This window comes from Parambassis ranga, chromosome 5 (assembly GCF_900634625.1).
Source record: "Parambassis ranga chromosome 5, fParRan2.1, whole genome shotgun sequence".
In the NCBI taxonomy this organism is placed as follows: Eukaryota; Metazoa; Chordata; class Actinopteri; family Ambassidae; genus Parambassis; species Parambassis ranga.
Window position 1 is genome coordinate 16967921 of NC_041026.1, and position 18498 is coordinate 16986418.

Genomic DNA, 18498 nt, shown 5'->3' on the forward strand with positions numbered 1-18498 from the left:
TCCACCAAGCAGAACTGAAGCTGATTTGTCAAGAAAACTCTACAACTCAACAGTCCACTCCCACAGAACCCGCTGGGTATACAACGGATCATCATACCACCATTCAAACATCCTGAAGGTGGAGAATCACAGAATCAGTTACAAAATTGTAATTGTACAGCTATAGCATTGCAACACACTCTTAATCCAAGGAGGATTTTATTGTGAAAAACTCTCTTTACAAGAAGATCGATGAGATCCTCTTCCTCTCTGAATGATTGCTCTCCCTAGTGTACACCAACTGTCACTACACCATAACAAACCTGTAACCAAACCTAGTAAAACTACCAATATTTCATTCACTTAAGTTATAAAACACAGATTTCCTGGATCAACCTCAGTCATGTCCTTACAGTAAACCACAAACAACTAGAAATATCAGGATACTTTCACTGACTTTATTAAAGTATGAATTTGCAAGCACAAAGAACAAATGATTTCAACATACAGGCGAGCCAATTAACAAATACATATGTACAAATCACACAACTGCTCACATCCAACTTCACTCACTTTGAGATCAAATTCAGGTACAAAAATAACAAACAAGCTTTTTTTTTTCCAAGCGAACACACAGCTATAGTTCCAGTGAAAAGAGAAGTCCTGATGCACAATGATTTGTTGAGATTAAAACTGTCCATATATCATGTGTTTAAAAGGGATCTATTATGTTATAGAGTAAATAACTGACACTGATATACTGAAGCTAAAATGCAGCGTATGAATAAAACACGACTTTATTTTGTTGAAATATTCAATACTTCATTGGCACTGTGAAATGATAAGAGAGAAAATTTGGACTTATGGCTAAAGATACTGTACTGACCACTAAACTGTGGAGAAGATCTTCCAGTAAAAAAGCATTCAGGTGCATCACTAGGGACATGCCTCTTTTTGTATTTACAAACTGTAGATAGCAATGGCACAAGAGGAAAATTTACACTGAGTCTAAAATGGTCGTACATATATACAAAAAGGATAAAAGAACTGAACAAACTCCTGGTCAGTTTCACGGTGCACACTTAATGTGCAGGAGTGCAGCAACATCTTTTTCCATTGTGATTACTTGGTGCTTTCTGGTTACTTACAGAAGCTTTGATTGTTTGTATTTACTGGCGTTTGGCTTTGTAAGGTCGAGACCGTTTCCTTCGGTCAGGTTTCCTCTGTTTGTGCAGTCGGCCAATACTCACTCCTTGGCGACGACGCACAGAAATGTTTTGCTCCACCAGGCTGGCCAACATGCCTGCAGAAGATAGCAAGGGATGAAGGACATTATAAAATACAAAGAATATTTGGCTGTTGGTGACGAGGAAGTATGTGGTTTTATATGAATATGTGGATCATCATACATCATCATACATAGCCTTGATAAATATGGAGGGATGCTTTCATCCTTTTTTTTATTATTTCCTCCCTCATTTCTTAGGTCATTAGTGAGTTCAGATTGACATTCACTAGATAAATATCCATAGCCCCCTTGCTGGCTCCTTATAAATTACTAAATGAAACTTTAGTAGTGATAAGATCTGATGAGAGTGGAAAGGGAAAGCAAAGTTAAGGAGAGGTTTACCTTCTTGAGCCAGCATCGATATAAAGGTGCAGATAAACTCGTCATAATTGTGGGTCCTTCTCTGATCATCAATCTGACACATGAAAACATTTTGATTAAAAAAAACAGAATAAAAACAAAGTCTCACCAATAATAATGACTCCAGATAAACAAAACCTACTTTGTATTTCTTTCTCTTCTCTACTTCCTCCTTCAAAGACACCTCATAATTGGCAATGTCAGCCTCTACACACTTGAGCAATGCAAGCAGCTCCTGCAAAGAAAAAACAAAATAAAAAAATGAGCCACGGTGTGTTTGTTTATTTTATCTTTTAGCCTACAGCATTGGCTACAGCTCACTAATTGGCAAAAAGAACTGTAGCTGCTTTATATTTCACACAGGAAAATACCTGGACTTACCTTCGGTGAGTACTTATCTCCAGGAGGCTTGCTGTCAGCAGTTTCCATAGTGCAGAGCTTTTCTGTGTTTTGTTTCACCTCTGTTCCATCTTTATTCTCCTCCTCCTTCTTTACCTCTGCTGATGGTCCTTCATCTCCCTCGTTCGCTCCTTCCTTTTCATCTGCTTTCTCTTTATCTTTCATCTTCTCTGGAGTGAGAGGCCGCTTTGTGCCATCAGCAGCCAAATCCGCTGCACATGTAAGAAATACTAATCAAAATACAGTTTACTCTGTCTAACATGATTAATATGCTCTGACGGTACTCTAATATCAAGTGATTGATTCAAATGCTTACTTCAGCATGTAAATTGCACAGATGACAGCGATGATCTGGTGTACTCACCAGATGGAGGGAGTGCATAGATGACTCCATCCTCCTGTAGGTGCAGCAAAGCCACGCTAACAGAGGGGCCGAGTTCTCTTACGGCACGGTTATGTCTTGAGTCCAGCCTCAGCATCTCATCTTCTCCAAACAACACACGAGACAGATGGGACGCAACTGGACTCGAAGGACGTGTAGCTGCTTGGGAGCGTGCCGGCGACCGTAGTGGGGAGTTAAAGGCACTGCCAATCTCAGAGGCTGTGTCGGTGCTTTCGTTGCTGGGCGTGGGGGAAGGCTGTGAAGCAGATGTGATACAAATGCCCCCAGTGCGTCCTTCAGTGCGTACGGATAAAGGTGTATTTAGAGCATCTTTTCTTTGAACCTCTTTCTTCAGTTTCTCAGCCAAAACACTGAGGGCAATCTGGCTCTCCATTCCAGTCCCAACCCGCCCTGATCGTGGCCGCAGATTTGCCTTGGGCCTAAACCTAAAAAAGTAAAGTGTTTAAAAATAAAAAAAGAGCCTAAGCTGGAGGTCAGATCACAACAGGAAAACACAACAGGACAAAGAAAATAAAACTAGGATTACCACCTTTGGGGTTGTATGTCTCCAACAGTAAGTGAAGTTGCAGTACACATCCATGTCTGTCTTTAGGCTCATAATATTTTTTAAGAAGAAGAATTACAGAGCTCCCTAATACAATTACATTTTTGCAAAACATGTACAGGAATAACACAAACACAAACATCCCATGCTTACTTGTTGGCTGTACTAGCAGAACCAGTTACTTCTTCCTCTTCATCCTCATAGTCATCTTCATCATCTGAATATTGTGGCTGAGGGGGGCCTGCGATCCGAGAGCGACCAACGCCGGCTGCGAGATCTTCCTCCTCCTGTCAAGAACCAGACACCTTTTAACAAGTTTCTGCAGCAAATGTTTTCTTACTGGAACAAATATCATTTCTGGGCCCCCAAGAGCTAAAATAAGACCTGAAGAAAAGGTCGTCTGAATCAGATTTGCAGTATTGAGCGGTAATTTTTTGGATAAGGTGTACCCTTTGTCAGGCTTTTACAATCAGACAGAATCAAACAGAAGATACTATTTTGTACTCTTAAAAGCTTCTTTTATAAGCTTTTGTTGCCATTTTCTTTATAGATTATTACAGATTATATTACTAATTCATAAAATACCATAAAATAACAGAGCAGGGAGCAATGAATATAGGTACTGACATTAATATCAAAAGATTTAAAAAATGAAAAGGTCAAAACCGAACTTACTGTGCACTGACAAAAGCTCAACATGTACACAGGATAAAAAGAAAATCCCTTTCCGAGACAGAATGTTCTTTATTTATCTCTCTTCTTACCTGCATTGGTGACTTGGCATAGTTATGGTTGTCGAGAAATGCAGGCAGGCGTTGAACAATGGGGTTGGGACTGGTGACTTGCTGGGTGCCTCCTCCTGTAGGGACTGGTGGTTTGCCCATGGTTTTAGTGTTTCCTGATGGGCTAGAGGTATCTTTCGTCTGAACCCCTGCTTCATCCACTGTATTTAAAAGAAGTTTTGGTGCATTTTTATGTTTAGACATCCTGCACATTACAGGCTAAAATCCAAAGGAAGGCAGCTGGAATAGAACCAAATTACCTGAAGATGCCTGATCAGCCCCTTGAGGTGTGACTACTTCCGAGTCTACCTCCTTCTTGATGACAGTGGTGCTTTCATCAGGAGAGGAAGAGTCCTGCTGCTTCTTGTCATGGACAAGCTCAGGCTGAGTAAGACGAATCATCTAAAGACATGCAAACACGTTTGATTGCCTCCTCATCCATAGGAAATTCCACAGAATAATCACATTTACATATCTGTAAGTTTTATTTAAAAAGAAATACTGCAAAGCTACATTGTGGTCTCATTACATCATTCCCTTACATAGCTTCAGCAAGTTTAACAAAGTCTAACAGTTACTAGGACGTGTGGAATGTAATTGGCCTGTCATGAAACTTCAGCTCTGTTACTGACCTTCTGCAGACCTTCCAGAACAGTCTGTCGATTCCTCTTTAGAATTTCTAACTTGGACTCGTACTTCATTCTACGGTCAGGCACCACTGCCATCAGGTTGAAGCGGATGTCATGGTACGGCTCACTGAAAATGAGCAGGGCAGCAGCATGAGAATGAAGCCTTAAGGGTGAGTGGAGAAGCTAAACTGCTACCACTTGAGCTAAAAAGTTCAGAACTCACCCAGCAGTGGCCAGCCCAATCCTTTCCATAATAACCCGCCGAGCCTTATCAGTCCATTCCTCGTCCTCACCCCAGGGCCCTATGGTATAGTGCAATATTATACTTCATTTCAGTAGCTACTTCCCAAAAGGTGATAGTGTATCAGCTGTCAGTGAATAATATTTTACTACAGCAGCCCCGCCTACATTTCTGTAGTAAAACCTGATTACAAAAAAATGTTAAACACGAAAATTGGTCTTACCGTGGTCAATGGGGTACGCCTTGAGTCCATCAAGCTCAAACAGTCTGTCTTTAATGGGCACGTAGCTTACAAAGTGAAAGGCCTCCATGGTCCGCACGGCACTGATCCCATTCTGTTTCTCTGGCAGGTGCCTGGGCTCCGGTCTCCATAGAAACACAGAAAAGAGCTTGAATGCACAAAGCCTGACATCTCCCAAAGCATGGCAGGCAGGCAGGTTTTTTTTTCTCCGGCTCCAAGACACCTCAAAAATGTGAAAATAACTCACTGACTGTAGCCTACCTGGCATGGCTGTTATGTGCTCGGGCAAGCTCTGGGGCATTTCCTATTGCATAACCTTTGCTCTAAAAAAAACAAAAATATATATCACACAGGGGGAAAAGAAAAAAAAAGGGCTTTCTTTGTGATTTTTTAAATACATACAACAAAATATGTAAAAAAACAAATATTTTAAATGATTCTGATATAAAAACTAACACAGGTACAAAGATCCAGATTCATTATACTAAACATAGATGAAATTTATGGGTGATTTATGGATGAGTGTAAGAAAGAACGTACCTCTGGACTGAAGCCTTTTGTAAAAGCTTTAATGCGACTAAGGGTGGTGCCAAGTTCAACTCCACTGCAGTTCAGAAGAACACTCAGCAAAGCATGGGTAGCGCAAGAATTTGGTATCAACTACAAAAATAACAACAGAAATTAGGCAATACCTTTTATTTGTGTTACCACAAGATACAGTAGTAGTACTAGACATGGACTCATCAAAATTTGTGATAATGTTTACTAGGTGTTGACTCCTGATATTCAATATATATATATATATATTTAAGTAGGAAGACTATGCATCCATTGGTGATTGGTGTATTATTAATCTAAATTAAACAAAACGGCTGCAATATAAATTTGAATGAAATCAGCAGTTGATCCAAAATACTCTAACAAAAACAATAAAATATACAGAAAGGCTTCTTGATTTACATGTGGTTGATTGTGAAAATGAACAAGAATTTTTTTGCAAATGAGTAGGAATAGCTGCTGTTTTTCATTAATTTTTCAAGAATCTACAATTAAGTCTTATGACATGAAAATTTCAAAAACAGTAATCACTAACAGAAAGGCACACTGTAGCAGGAAAAGCCACAATGATTGAAGCACTTACCTGATGTGCAAAAAACATATCATTCACAATTTCCTCATCAATGACTGAGGTCTCATCCACCAAAGTGTTAACTTTCCTCCTGGATCGACGCTCTTCAATCCACTTGAACAGGAAGATGAAGCCATAGACCGGACTGAAATATAAAGTTACATCAGACACTGTTGACATGTTGTTGCCACATGTTAAAGAAAGTGCAGGATGGTGATTAAAAATGTCAACCAGCAGTTTTAATTTACGCAGCTCACCAAACAGCTTTTTCTTGACATGACTGATTCCAAGTTAAGTACTCTACCTTTGACACTTGCTTTGGAGATCATAGATTTCCTCAACCTGAACCCCTTTGACACCTGCAAATAAAGATTTAAAACGCTTAGACCTAGCCTTAAAATACTATATTGTACATGCCAGTATCCACTGCACCATTGAGTGCATCAGTTACTCACCAAAATCCTCCACTAGCAGAGTGAACAGTCCTGCAAGTACAGAAAATTAGAGGTTTAGAAGCAAATTAATATTAACAAAACACAATTGAAAGATCATAATATCACTTTTACAAACACTACCATTCCTCATTCTTCGGCATTTTTAGCCAGCTTGAACAATACAATACACATGTCGAATTAACCTCGATACATCTACTTGGAAGGATCTTCTAGTTTAATATATTATTCTGCTTAGAAGCTGTCTAGCTAAACTGTCCACCTGGCTTCATGTGAAAGCTAACGTTAGTTAGCTGTAGTAACTACCGATATGACTAACCTGGATCGCTCTCCAGCTCCAGCCACCCTTTATTCATTTTTGCGTTGGTGCACACTTGACTAGTATTTAAGATGTTTTCCAGTCCATGTCCAAAAGCAAGATAAGAGTTTGTAACATTAGTGCCGTATCCATTCACGAAACAACTGTGAAGAGCTCAAGATAAACACAAAAGACTGAGTTGGCCGCCTACAAAATACGTCATCAGGAAACGACGGGTGGTTACAAAAAACACTCCGACATACAACTTCCTGCAGTCAGACCTAGGAGCACAACAGAAAATGAAACGACCAATTAATTTCTAAATTACTCTATACTAATTACTTTAACTGTACATACATTAAGATAGTCATAACCTCGAACAATACCCATGAAAATAATGCAGGAAATGATCCAAATAACAGTGAAGGGCATTTTATACAATTATGTTTAAGAGGAATAAATGTGTCACTTTAATACTTCTGGACCTAGTGGCCCTACAAATACAACTAATCCGAAAGAGCGCTAAAGTACCTTCTGAGGTTATTATGATTTGATAAAATACAACATATTTATTTCAAGGCAAACTAATCCAACAATAGTACTATTATTATAACAGCATTGGGCCCATAACGTCAAATAATATAAAAATATAATTCATAAATTACATAAAATATGTGTGTGTTTTTTTTCTAAGGGTGCGCATGACCACAGGGAATACTAGTTAGTAGCCAGGAACCAAAGTTGGAGTAATCTCTACGGGGACAGAATTTATGGTCACACTGGAAAAAATTGGAAATTAGCATCGTTTATCAGTTCATTTACACAGTTACCGCGCGTATTGATTGCATTACCGTTGTGCACATAAACAGCCTGATTCTTGAACAGTACAGCGTATGCGTTTATAAGGTAAGCTTCAACGATATCGTGAGGATTGAGTTTGAATGATGCGTTTTAGTTAGCCGAGTGCGTTAGCCTCTGTGTAATTTGGGCTAGCATTAGCTATGTGAATGCTACACCTACACAATGTCAGATCGTTATCTTGCCTCCACTGCCATCGAAACAGCCAATTCGGCAAGGAAGTCAATTTTTTCCTTCTCAACTTCCAGCCATACAAGGTGCTGTTCTGCCACTGCTGGACCATGGAGGTTCCTTGTGTTCCAGTGCTGGAAATCGCGTTTATTGTTGTGTAATTAGCTAGCGTATATGTCTGCTGACTCTGTCTGAGAAAGGGTAGCTTTTCCATGCAAATAGGTATTCCAGTGACAGGCATACTAACGGCAGTTGCTTAGTGTTATTTCTAATAATAATAGGACCACAGCATAGTAAGTGAACACGAGGTACTATGCTACTTGCTAGCTTCCTCCATCTGAGGCTCAAAGCAGTTGCAGTTCCCTCCACCTTCGGTCTAACATAAACACAAAACATCAATCACTACACCCCACACAGATCTATACGTATATTCTAATATTTAATATGTGATCAATTGTAATAAATAGTTACTCTGTGAGGGCTGAATCAGTCTCATAACAATACCCTGATGATAAACATATACATCCTTTTGCCAATATGGTATGTATCACCAAACTTTACATGTTCCGTGCCATTAGACACAACATGTTCCACTTTGAACTCACCTAGTCACCTTTTTTGGATTATTCGCTACTCTGTACATTTTGTCCTAATTAACAAGGACAGGAGGAGCATGTATATATACAGAAATTATAATCCCTTAGGACCACCAAGAGTAAAAAGCACAAAAGAGTATTGATGCTGACCTTTATATCTATCCGTCACTAAGGTATCCATAATTTATTAGAGAAATATTACTCTTTAAATCATATTTAAAAAAGGAAACACATTTTCTTTGTCAGTCAGATTGTGATACATTTGTCATATTTTGTTGACCTGCTTTTTTTACACAGTGGTGCTAGGAACAAGGTTAGAGGGTAAACCAAAACCAACAGTGAGACACACACACAAGTTACTGCAATCCGATACTTGACGTTGGTATATTTATCTGTGCTGGTTGACTGTGCTCTCAAAAATGTTTTGTTATTTTAGGGCCCCTGATGAAGGTGTGTAGGTAATACTGTGAGAGCCCTGTAAGACGCCATGTCTGAAGAGGCAGTTTCAGAAAGTGACTTGGAGGCCAGCCTGAACAGTGAAGAGGAGTATTTGGAAAATGAGGAAGAAGATGACAATGAGGATATGGACGAAGATGAGGATGAAAATGATGGAGATGATGAAGATGAAAGTGTTGGTGAGTGAATTACTTTTCTTGCAACTCATGTATATATCTGTTGCAGTGAGCAAAGCCCAGTAATTTTGAACTAACTTGTTTTCTGTCAAGACCGACCTGGGAGTGCCCAAAGCCGGACAGAAATGGCCCAAGACATCAGGGACTCCGCCTCAGCTACCTCTGGAGAGCCTACCTCTGAGCCTCCTTCTCAGCCTGCATCTCGCCCGTCCTCCAGAGCCCCCTCTAGATCTGCCTCTCGTTCTCAATCTCCAAACAGCCCAGAGAAATCAAGCCAGAGCAAGCCGCCTTCGATTAAATCAAAGAAACAAAAAGCCTCTAAATTAACCAAATCTTCTAAGTCATCAAAAGGCTCCAAACCTTCCAAGCCATCTAAGCCTGCACACCTAAGGAAGAATATTAGGTACTTTCATCTCTATATTAACATTTTCAGGTGTATTATGCCATATGCTATTATCTTTGTTTGTGTGTAACCATACAGTTTTTCTCTGTGCCCTACAGAAAGCTGCTGAAAGATGATCAGCTGGAGGCTGGAACTAAGGCTGCTCAGCAGGAAGAGATGGAGAGGAGAAAACGTCTGGAGCAGCAGAGGAAAGACTTTCCTACACAAGCCCCATCTGTTCCAGACTCTCAACTAGGTGACTGCATTCTGTAGAAAATTGTTGTAATATTTTTGCATTTGTAGTATGCCCGTCCTAAATTTTCCATTCCCTTCTCATTGTTTGATCTTTTTATCAGTGGACACTGCCTCAATATTGGGGGAAGTGTCTCACTTGGTCCCTGCTCTCTTGAACAAGCAAGATGTGATCTGCCTGGACAGCAGCGGGGAAGAAGATGAAAAGGTGGAGCCTAAGTTGCCTACACATGCCATAAGAGATGGTAAGATGGAGGATACCTTATTTTTCAACAACAGCATTTTTGGATATGACTACTGACCTGATGTGTGCTTCGTCAATGATGACACAGATATAATTGAGCTCAGTTCTGGGGATGAGGACGCTCTGCAGATAAGCAGCGAATCAGCTGATGAGGATGCTGATGGTACTGCTGGCTCAGAGGAGAGCAGCGGAGCACACATCAATGATGCTCTGAACCTTCCTGATGCCCAGGGTCAAGTGCTGGTTAACATCAATCACCCTGCAGAGGAGAAAGATGTTTTCCTTGCCCCACAGCTGGCCAGGGCAGTAAAACCTCACCAGGTATGGCTAGTGTTACGCTCTACTCTCTGATTGATTAAACATGAGTGTCACCCATACAAGAAAGTCAATTTTTCTTGTCATCTTTTAGATTGGGGGAATCCGGTTTCTTTATGATAACCTCATAGAATCTTTGGAGCGGTATAAGACCAGTAGCGGCTTTGGCTGCATTCTTGCTCACAGCATGGGGTTGGGCAAGACACTACAAGTCATTTCTTTCATTGACATCCTGCTGAGGTATACTGAGGCCCATACTGTGCTGGCCATTGTCCCTGTGAGTAATCACAATGCACACATTTATCCTCCTGAAGTCACTGTTTTATTTTTCTTAAAATAATCATTTTAATTTTTTGATTCCTTCACACAAGGTTAACACTCTTCAGAACTGGCTAACTGAGTTTAACCTCTGGCTCCCACCACAAGAAGCTCTTGCCCCTGAGACTGACCCCACGTTTGCCACCGGGCGCTCCTTCAAAGTTCACATTCTCAATGATGAGCACAAGTATGTAACAGCCTCTCTCATGTGAATTTTGTGTTCTTTGTCAAATATTTTAGCTGTTACTCATTATGAATGTGTGACTGGCAGAACCACGCTGGCCAGGGCCAAAGTTGTGGAGGACTGGTCCAGAGATGGAGGCGTTTTGTTGATGGGTTATGAGATGTACCGGCTGCTCTCCATGAAGAAGAGCTTTGTGATGGGCAAGAAGAGGAAATCAAAGAAGCCTGCTGGACCAGTCATCATCGACCTGGATGAAGAAGATAGACAGCAAGAGCTAATGAAAGGTAGGCTCAAGCCAAAGCAGACTTTTAGATTATTATTGTCTTGCTGCTGAAGAGGAGTACCTTTGTTTTCCATTTGATTCCTTCCAGGTATTGAAAAGGCCATAGCACGGCCAGGCCCAGATGTGGTGATCTGTGATGAGGGCCATCGCATTAAGAACTACCATGCCAGCACATCGCAAGCCCTAAAGAACATCCGCTCACGGCGCAGGGTGGTTCTGACCGGGTATCCCCTGCAGAACAACCTCACTGAATACTGGTGCATGGTGGACTTTGTTAGGCCTGACTTTTTAGGCACACGTCAGGAGTTCAGCAACATGTTTGAGCGTCCCATTCTTAACGGACAGTGTGTGGACAGCACGCCTCAAGATGTTCGCTTGATGCGCTACCGCAGTCACGTGCTACACAGCCTGTTGGAGGGTTTTGTCCAGAGGTAAGCTGTCTTTTCACATTCAGAAAATAAATATCATGACAATTGACAACAATACTTATTGCACCTTACTCACTTGGGTCCGATTTTGCAGGCGAGGTCATGATGTGCTGCGTGACCAGCTTCCCACCAAGGATGAGCATGTGATCTTAGTGAGGCTTTCTCCCATTCAGAGGGCGCTGTATACTGAGTTCATGAAGCGCTTTAGAGAAGCAGGGAACAGCGGCTGGCTAGGTCTCAACCCACTCAAAGCCTTCTGTGTATGCTGCAAGGTAAGACTATTGTATGTCCACTGTAATCGTGCCATGCCTTAGTTGCTAAATCCTGTTTCTCCATCACTTCAGATCTGGAATCACCCAGACGTCCTTTATGAAGCCTTGCAGAAGGAGAATCAGGCCAACGAGCAGGACCTGGATCTGGATGACATCACTTCAGCTAGTAATCCTCGCTGCCCTGCACCCAGCGCTGGCCTCAGAGCCAAAGTAGCAGACTCGAGCAACAGCAAAGTCAACAGCACAACAACACTCAATGCCTCTCAGGAAAGAGCCAATCAAGTTATCACTTATGAATGGGTATGTCATGAACACAGCATGTTACATTTGTTTTAAAATGAGACATGTTGTGACATAAATGTTCCCACCCTTTAGTAAGAAACAAAATCTTTGTTCTTGGTCAGAATCCAGCCAATGTCTAGCTCTAAAATATGTATTTATTTATTTCAGGCAAATGACAAAATGTCAAACTACCAGACAGGAGTTCTAGAGAACTCTGCCAAGATGGTTCTGCTCTTTCATTTGATTGATGAAAGTGTGAGTAGACGGGACAAGATTTTGGTCTTTAGGTAAGTCCTCTGTCCCAACTATTTGGCATTAAAGATATATCCACCATTCAGCTTACAGAGGAGATTGACTTAAGTTTAGCTAATTAATCAAACATTTTTTGTCTTCCAGTCCTTTTAATGTTGGTCCTGTGACATTTTATGAGTTCATTACATGACAATTAAATGATTCTGAAGGCACCTGTTTGAATCTGGTTTCTGCTCTACCAGCCAAAGCCTGTCTACCCTAACGGTCATTGAGGACTTCTTATCAAAGAGACCCATGCCACAAAGTGTCGTCTCCAGTGACAGTCAGAGCACAAACTGGGTTCGCAACCTCAATTACTACAGTGAGTCATCCAATCTGTGCTTCCCCTCTGAACTAGCAACTCTGCAGAAAGTGTAGTCTTCACCACTGAAACCTTAAACTTGTGATTGTCTTTATTGATTTGGTATCCCTTACTTGCAATTTCTCCTATTTGAACCTTTTTATTAATGAATTTTCAGTGTGCCCCAGAGCGATTTATTTATGTACATTTTTACTTTGGATAGTTTTACTGTTTTGCAGAGATGACAAACTATCCTATAAAAACATGACTTAAAAGCCTCTGCAAGCTGAGGTGTGTTCAGGTACTTTGGTGTTAAGAGTTGATGTATGTCTGTCTATAGGACTGGATGGGAGTACATCTGCAGCAGAAAGAGAGCGCCTTATCAATCAGTTTAACGATCCAGAAAACAGCACAACATGGGTCTTCCTACTGTCTACCAGGTACATGCTGTGCTTTCTGTTCCTTTCATCCTCAGTCACATTACTTCTACACTCTGACAGGAAGTTATTCATTTACTTTCTGTGCTTTCTCAGAGCGGGCTGCTTAGGGGTAAATCTTATTGGGGCCAATCGTGTTGTGGTGTTTGATGCCTCCTGGAACCCCTGTCATGATGCTCAAGCGGTGTGTAGGGTGTACCGATATGGTCAGAGGAAGCCCTGCTACATTTATCGCCTTGTGTGTGACTTTACTTTGGAGAGGAAGATCTATGACAGACAGGTTTCCAAACAGGGCATGTCTGGTAAGACTTACATGTTCTTTAACTGCCATTTTACAATAGACCTAGCTGTTTACTAACTACCAACGTATCCTTTTTAGTTCAGCCAAACTTAAAACGTTTCTGTGTTTTTAAAGACCGTGTGGTTGATGACCTGAACCCAGTGCTGAACTTCACTCGTAAGGAGGTGGAGTCACTGTTGCACTTTGTAGAGGAGGAGCCCGAATCTGAGAGAATGCCGCTGGAATCCCAGGAGGAACATGAGCCAGTGCTATACCTAGCTTGTCAGCTGTACCCACGCCTCGTCACCAAGGTACAGTTTCACTGTAGACTGTTAGACCCTTTATTTTTCAAAACCTCTAGGAAAGTGTAGTTGGTTGTGTGAAATATTACAGCATGGTTGATGTGAGTTAATTTTTCTTTTTTCTTGTCTCTCAATAGCCACCTTTCCACCATGAGTCTTTACTGGTGGACCGAAAGGAGTCAAAACTGACCAAAGCAGAAAAGAGAGCAGCCAAGAAGAGCTACGAAGATGAGAAACGAGCCTCTGTACCTTACTCCCGCCCATCGTATGCCCCCTATTACCCAACTAGTGATCATAGCCTTGCAAACATACCAGCATTTAGCCAACGTGGATGGTGGGTTTATTACCACATTCCTTTGGTGTTTATTTAATGCTGATATCCACACAGTGAAATCCATCAAACTTTTTTTTTCACTAAATGTATACTGTAATATCAAGTGAGCTTCTGTCACTTAGCATAAAGTTAGTCTCCTATTTAAATACAGGTAGTCATGGCACAAAACACCATGTACGGTATACCTCTATTGAGGTATACATGTTGAGGAATTCTAGGCCTGTTAGACAGCTGCTACACCATGTGTGGGGTCATCTCATGAATTCATACCTAATGTTTCCAGGCGCCCCATGACGCGGGCAGATGACAAGCCTGTGGCAAGTGTCAGGCCTATCCAGTCAACCCCCATCCCCATGATGCCTCGCCAGGTTGGCATGGGCATGGCTGGCTCCAGCGTGGCTGGCAGCCTCCCTGTCAACACCCTGCAGAAAGCTGGAGTGTCTGTGCAGAGGATTGTCACCACAACTGGTATCAAATACTTTTTATTTTTTAAAAGTTTAAAACACTGAAATGTTTATCATCAACTTAGTGTTACATTCTCATCGTCTTCATCACATTTGTGTGCAGACATTGTAATCCCAGGAGCCAACAGCACAACGGATGTCCAAGCTCGAATTAATGCAGGCGAAAGCATCCATATTATCAGAGGATCTAAAGGTAGCTGCAACACTTCACAATCTGGCTACAAACAAGACGTTCAAGTGAAGTCCTTACATTTGTTGTTTTCTCCAACACAGGAACCTACATAAGGACCAACGATGGAAGAATATTTGCAATTCGATCCGGAAAGATCAGTAGACCTGTTGTTAGTGGTTCTACGGTTTCAAGAGGTACCACCTCGCGTTTGTGTGTGTCTGTGCTGTACATTTCAGGTTTTATCAGTTATTAATAAATATATATCCAAATCAGAGACTACACACCTGTGTGCTGATATTGTATGACATTGCATTACTCTTCTCTCCACAGACACCCAGGGTTCCCTGAGCCATCCAGTCAGCAATGGCTGTTCATCTCCAGTCGATCAACAGCAACGCTCCCCAAACAACAAACAGTCCTCGCCTCTAAGCTCTGAGATTCTCAGAGAGCTCAGTCGCTATACTTCATCCACATCTGATGCCTCTGCCAGTGTGGGGAACGATATACCATCACTGTCAGATGGGTCTGCACCAACAGGGGATGAAAGCAGTTCACAGAACTATCAGACTGGCGATCTCAGCAGGCAGCTGAATGAAGACCTCCTGAGCTCAACGTTAGAGATGCGAGGCAATAAGCGCAAGAGTATTGAAAGCCAGGGCAACCCACTCATGGCAGGCAAACGTTCTTCTGCTGCATCCCATTACCCTGGACTGCCCCTGAGTTCCAGTGGGCTCAGTTTTCCTCCTGTGGGCCTGAACTCTTCCTCCCTTCTGGGAAACCTTGGTCACATGAATCACCCACTTCTCGTAGCTGGTGGTGGTGGATCATCATTCCTTCACACACCAGGACAAACACTGGCTGACCTACAGACCATGTTCCCTGCTGCAGGAGCAGACCTACTGAGACAACCTGCCTCAGGAAACGGACATCTTCCTACCCCCTCCTCATCCTCTCTGTCTACTGTTTTCTCCTCTCCCTCAATCGCCATTCCTATGTCATCTACACCCTCTGCATCAACGTCCTCGTCCCTAACATCAGGTTCCCTCCCTCCATACTTGATGAACCCCAACATGGCTGGACTGCTTTCATCGAGTTTCCCTCTCAACTACAGCCAGTCATTACTCTCTGAGCCGAGGATGTTTCCCTCTTCTCTCCTTTCGGGGTCGGGAGGGTTCTCTGCACCCAATTCAAGCTCTTCTACGTCCAGCTTCCTCTCCCATTTTAACAATCCCACTTCCAGCCTTTTGGGAGCAGCTCTGACACAACCGGACAGACATCCGAGTACAGAGAACGGCGGGGACAGTTCTGATGACGACGTTATAGAGGTGACAGGGCAGTAGAGTCAAAATGTCTTTCACACAGTCCAACTTAAAATACATTAAGAATGGGAATAGTTACTTTTATGCAACTTAAGATGCTAAATTCTGTTACAGTTGGCAACCTAACATACATAATTGCTGACTACATGCAAAGTTCTATCAGATTTGAAATGAAATCAAGAAAAGAAAAAGAAAAACTTTGCATGGATGGATTGGAAATAGAACTTCTCAGGAAATAAAATCTGTTAATTCTGAACACCTCTGATCATAGGTGATTAACTTTGTTCACTGAATCCTCCCTGAAATAAATCTGAATTCCCATTCCCAATGTTCTCAAAAGACTCTCATGGACTCTAACGTGGAAGAGGGGGACTCAACTTGTACCTTAATGACTTTACAAAGTCACGAGTAACAAAATCCTTATGCTGAATATCACAGACTTGTTCAGCTGGAGCAACAAAGTGGTGGGAACAGACGTTTGTCATACGGGGACCAGCTGAATCTTTCCAGGGCTTTGCACAGCCTCCTCTGCTACATTTATAAGCAAGGCCTTGCCATGCTCTTAGTTTAGTTTCCTCTAAATACAGAAGAAATTGTGATTAAAACTGCTTAATGTTGGATTCTCTCATGATATATTGATGTGAATGGGTGCAGACAAAAATCCACTAACCTGCTGCACACTAATTCACCCCCAGCAGTTACCTTTACAGTGTAACAACATTAGAAGCCGCTGTACACACCACAATAAACTTTAAGTGGCTCATGGGAGCCTCAGTGTTGGTGTCTGAATCAACAATATATTTTGAGATAATCTTTCCAGGCATACCTTTATTTTAGGCTTTCCAAGCATATTTTAGTTTTTAGCAGTTTGATAGGCATTGTAGCATCCCTGTCAAAAGGACATGTGTGATACTATAACTGAACATGTTGATACTTTGTAAATAACAGTCATTATTGTTTATATTGCAAGTCAATACTGTGCAGTGTGTAGATTTTGGTTGTAGGAAGATGAACGATTATTACAGTGACTATCATGATGATATACACAACCCGGCATTGGTGCTGGGGATACAAATTATGTTATAATTTGATTTTTTTTCCCCTTAAAGTAAAATGAATGTACATTCATATTAGCCTTTGATAACATGTGGGAAGGGACGTGGATTTGGACTGTGTTCCTTTATTTTTAGCCTTAAACAACACACAGGGGTCTTGAGTCTTAGCATTTATCTTAGTACATCCTTTTTACACATCTGTTGGAAGAACTACTGACATTCAGATGGCTGGTGTCACAATTCAGCATTGTGGCTAAAGAGCACCAAGTGTTAAAGCCAAAAGGACCTCAAACCAAGGTTTAACGTTGCTAGCTCAATCTCAAAATCTTGTCATCGCTCTTTTTTTTTTTTATTTTGCCGTTCCTACTGAAGTGTACCTATCATTTGTTGATATGAACATTCGGTCAACCTTTATGTAGTCCTGACTATAGCAAGTTACTTGCTGAGAACAAATAACTACCTAAACTGTAGAAACCATTGCATTCTTACCGCCTGAGAGGATAAAACCTGAAGTCAAAAGTAGCCACCAAGCCATCAAGTTAGATGTCTAACCATTCAGAGCAACTACCCGCAGCTGTGGCAGCCCAACGTCAGGTGACATGGTGGCCTTACAGAACTGACGGTGCCATCATGTGGTAGCTTTTCATCTAAATGCAGTGCTGTGTGAGTATCTTCTGTCAGTAGTGTCAGTCAGTTTAGGTATGAGGTGCTTTAGGGAGTTTAGGTCGTTGCTGTTCTCTGTAGCCCTGTTGTTTCTGTGTTGTCATGACACCTTGAGGTATTTAGATTTAGGAAAGTCACTTTCCTCCATTGGTATACTTGGCTAGATGCAGTGGTTGTTAGCCTTTAGAAAACACTGGATAAACTGAGACGACAGATTCCCATTCCCAGTTCAGTTACATCTTCCTTTTTTGTCTTTTTTGTGGGGATTTTTTTTTACCTCCACAGTTCTCTTCATTTGTTTTAATAGCTTCTGGCTTTGCTGTCATTTTGGATGCTTCTTTTCTTCAGCATGTGATTTGGTTTGTTTCAGATTTGAAAGTGGAGCTAGCACTTTGTTAAAGGATCATATCTGCTTGTAAACTGTAGAAGGTACTTAATGCTGACTCCATGTCTTTATTCTGTTTTCTCAGTTACCTGGAAACACGTCACACCTTTTACGTTTCTCTGTAATATTTTTTAAACGTTTTTTATAACTTCTTATTGGTGTTCACTCACCTGCCTGGCAGATGTGTCCCTTATTTCGGTCTGTCTGAAATTTATTTATTTATGATGGAAAATATATTGTTTTTGTAACTACATTTTTTTTAAAACCTTTGTTCACGTTGACCCATTAACGGCTGATCCAGTAAGAATTTCATACATGCAGCCCAAGTCGGAAAAAAAGAGACTGTGTTATCAATGTTATTTTAACAATAAAACACTCTTCAATTGCAGTGGAAATGCTTTGATTTTATTTCAATAGTGATTTAAGGATGAATCTTCTTTGTTTTATTTGGTTGGATTATTATGGTATATTTGTCACTGAGTCATTTCTGGTCAGTCAGTACCCTCTATTGATATTTGAACCTCGATGCCATG

At 41.3% G+C, this 18498-nt stretch overlaps 2 protein-coding genes across 3 annotated transcripts; one reads left to right on the top strand and one right to left on the bottom strand.

Moving 5' to 3' along the window:
- Nucleotides 1-417: 417 nt before the first annotated feature.
- On the bottom strand, nt 418-6955 carry bap1 (BRCA1 associated deubiquitinase 1). The gene is made up of 17 exons (XM_028407294.1): nt 6767-6955; nt 6451-6480; nt 6300-6354; nt 6008-6140; nt 5407-5526; nt 5128-5189; nt 4849-4991; nt 4608-4686; nt 4388-4511; nt 4016-4157; nt 3738-3916; nt 3127-3260; nt 2391-2854; nt 2009-2238; nt 1770-1862; nt 1610-1682; nt 418-1282 (listed from the first exon to the last, which is right to left on the bottom strand). Exons 1-17 carry the CDS (start codon nt 6801-6803, stop codon nt 1149-1151), a joined length of 2232 nt encoding a protein of 743 aa, XP_028263095.1. The 5' UTR covers nt 6804-6955; the 3' UTR covers nt 418-1148.
- A 542-nt stretch (nt 6956-7497) lies between these two features.
- On the top strand, nt 7498-18353 carry rad54l2 (RAD54 like 2). 2 transcript variants are annotated; one of them, XM_028406358.1, is made up of 22 exons: nt 7498-7651; nt 8807-9005; nt 9096-9405; nt 9504-9640; nt 9741-9881; nt 9969-10201; nt 10290-10472; nt 10567-10700; nt 10785-10981; nt 11069-11411; nt 11503-11680; nt 11753-11980; nt 12131-12249; nt 12457-12575; nt 12895-12994; nt 13088-13293; nt 13407-13582; nt 13711-13907; nt 14191-14375; nt 14475-14564; nt 14645-14737; nt 14874-18353. In XM_028406358.1, exons 2-22 carry the CDS (start codon nt 8858-8860, stop codon nt 15881-15883), a joined length of 4527 nt encoding a protein of 1508 aa, XP_028262159.1. In that variant the 5' UTR covers nt 7498-7651; nt 8807-8857; the 3' UTR covers nt 15884-18353. The 2 variants fall into 2 exon arrangements, with proteins under 2 accessions (XP_028262159.1, XP_028262160.1); XM_028406359.1 differs by having other exon boundaries at nt 13711-13838.
- The last annotated feature ends 145 nt before the right edge of the window (nt 18354-18498 follow it).

Bases quoted from the DNA above. Each gene is read 5' to 3' on its own strand.
- bap1 (XM_028407294.1), bottom strand. From the start codon at position 6,803: ATGAATAAAGGGTGGCTGGAGCTGGAGAGCGATCCAG. The intron at 6,481-6,766 runs GTTAGTCATATC...CTGTACTTGCAG, and splicing joins GGAGCTGGAGAGCGATCCAG to GACTGTTCACTCTGCTAGTG. The intron at 6,355-6,450 runs GTGAGTAACTGA...CTTTATTTGCAG, and splicing joins TCTGCTAGTGGAGGATTTTG to GTGTCAAAGGGGTTCAGGTT.
- rad54l2 (XM_028406358.1), top strand. From the start codon at position 8,858: ATGTCTGAAGAGGCAGTTTCAGAAAGTGACTTGGAGGCCAGCCTGAAC. The intron at 10,473-10,566 runs GTGAGTAATCAC...CCTTCACACAAG, and splicing joins CTGTGCTGGCCATTGTCCCT to GTTAACACTCTTCAGAACTG. The intron at 10,701-10,784 runs GTATGTAACAGC...TGTGACTGGCAG, and splicing joins ATTCTCAATGATGAGCACAA to AACCACGCTGGCCAGGGCCA.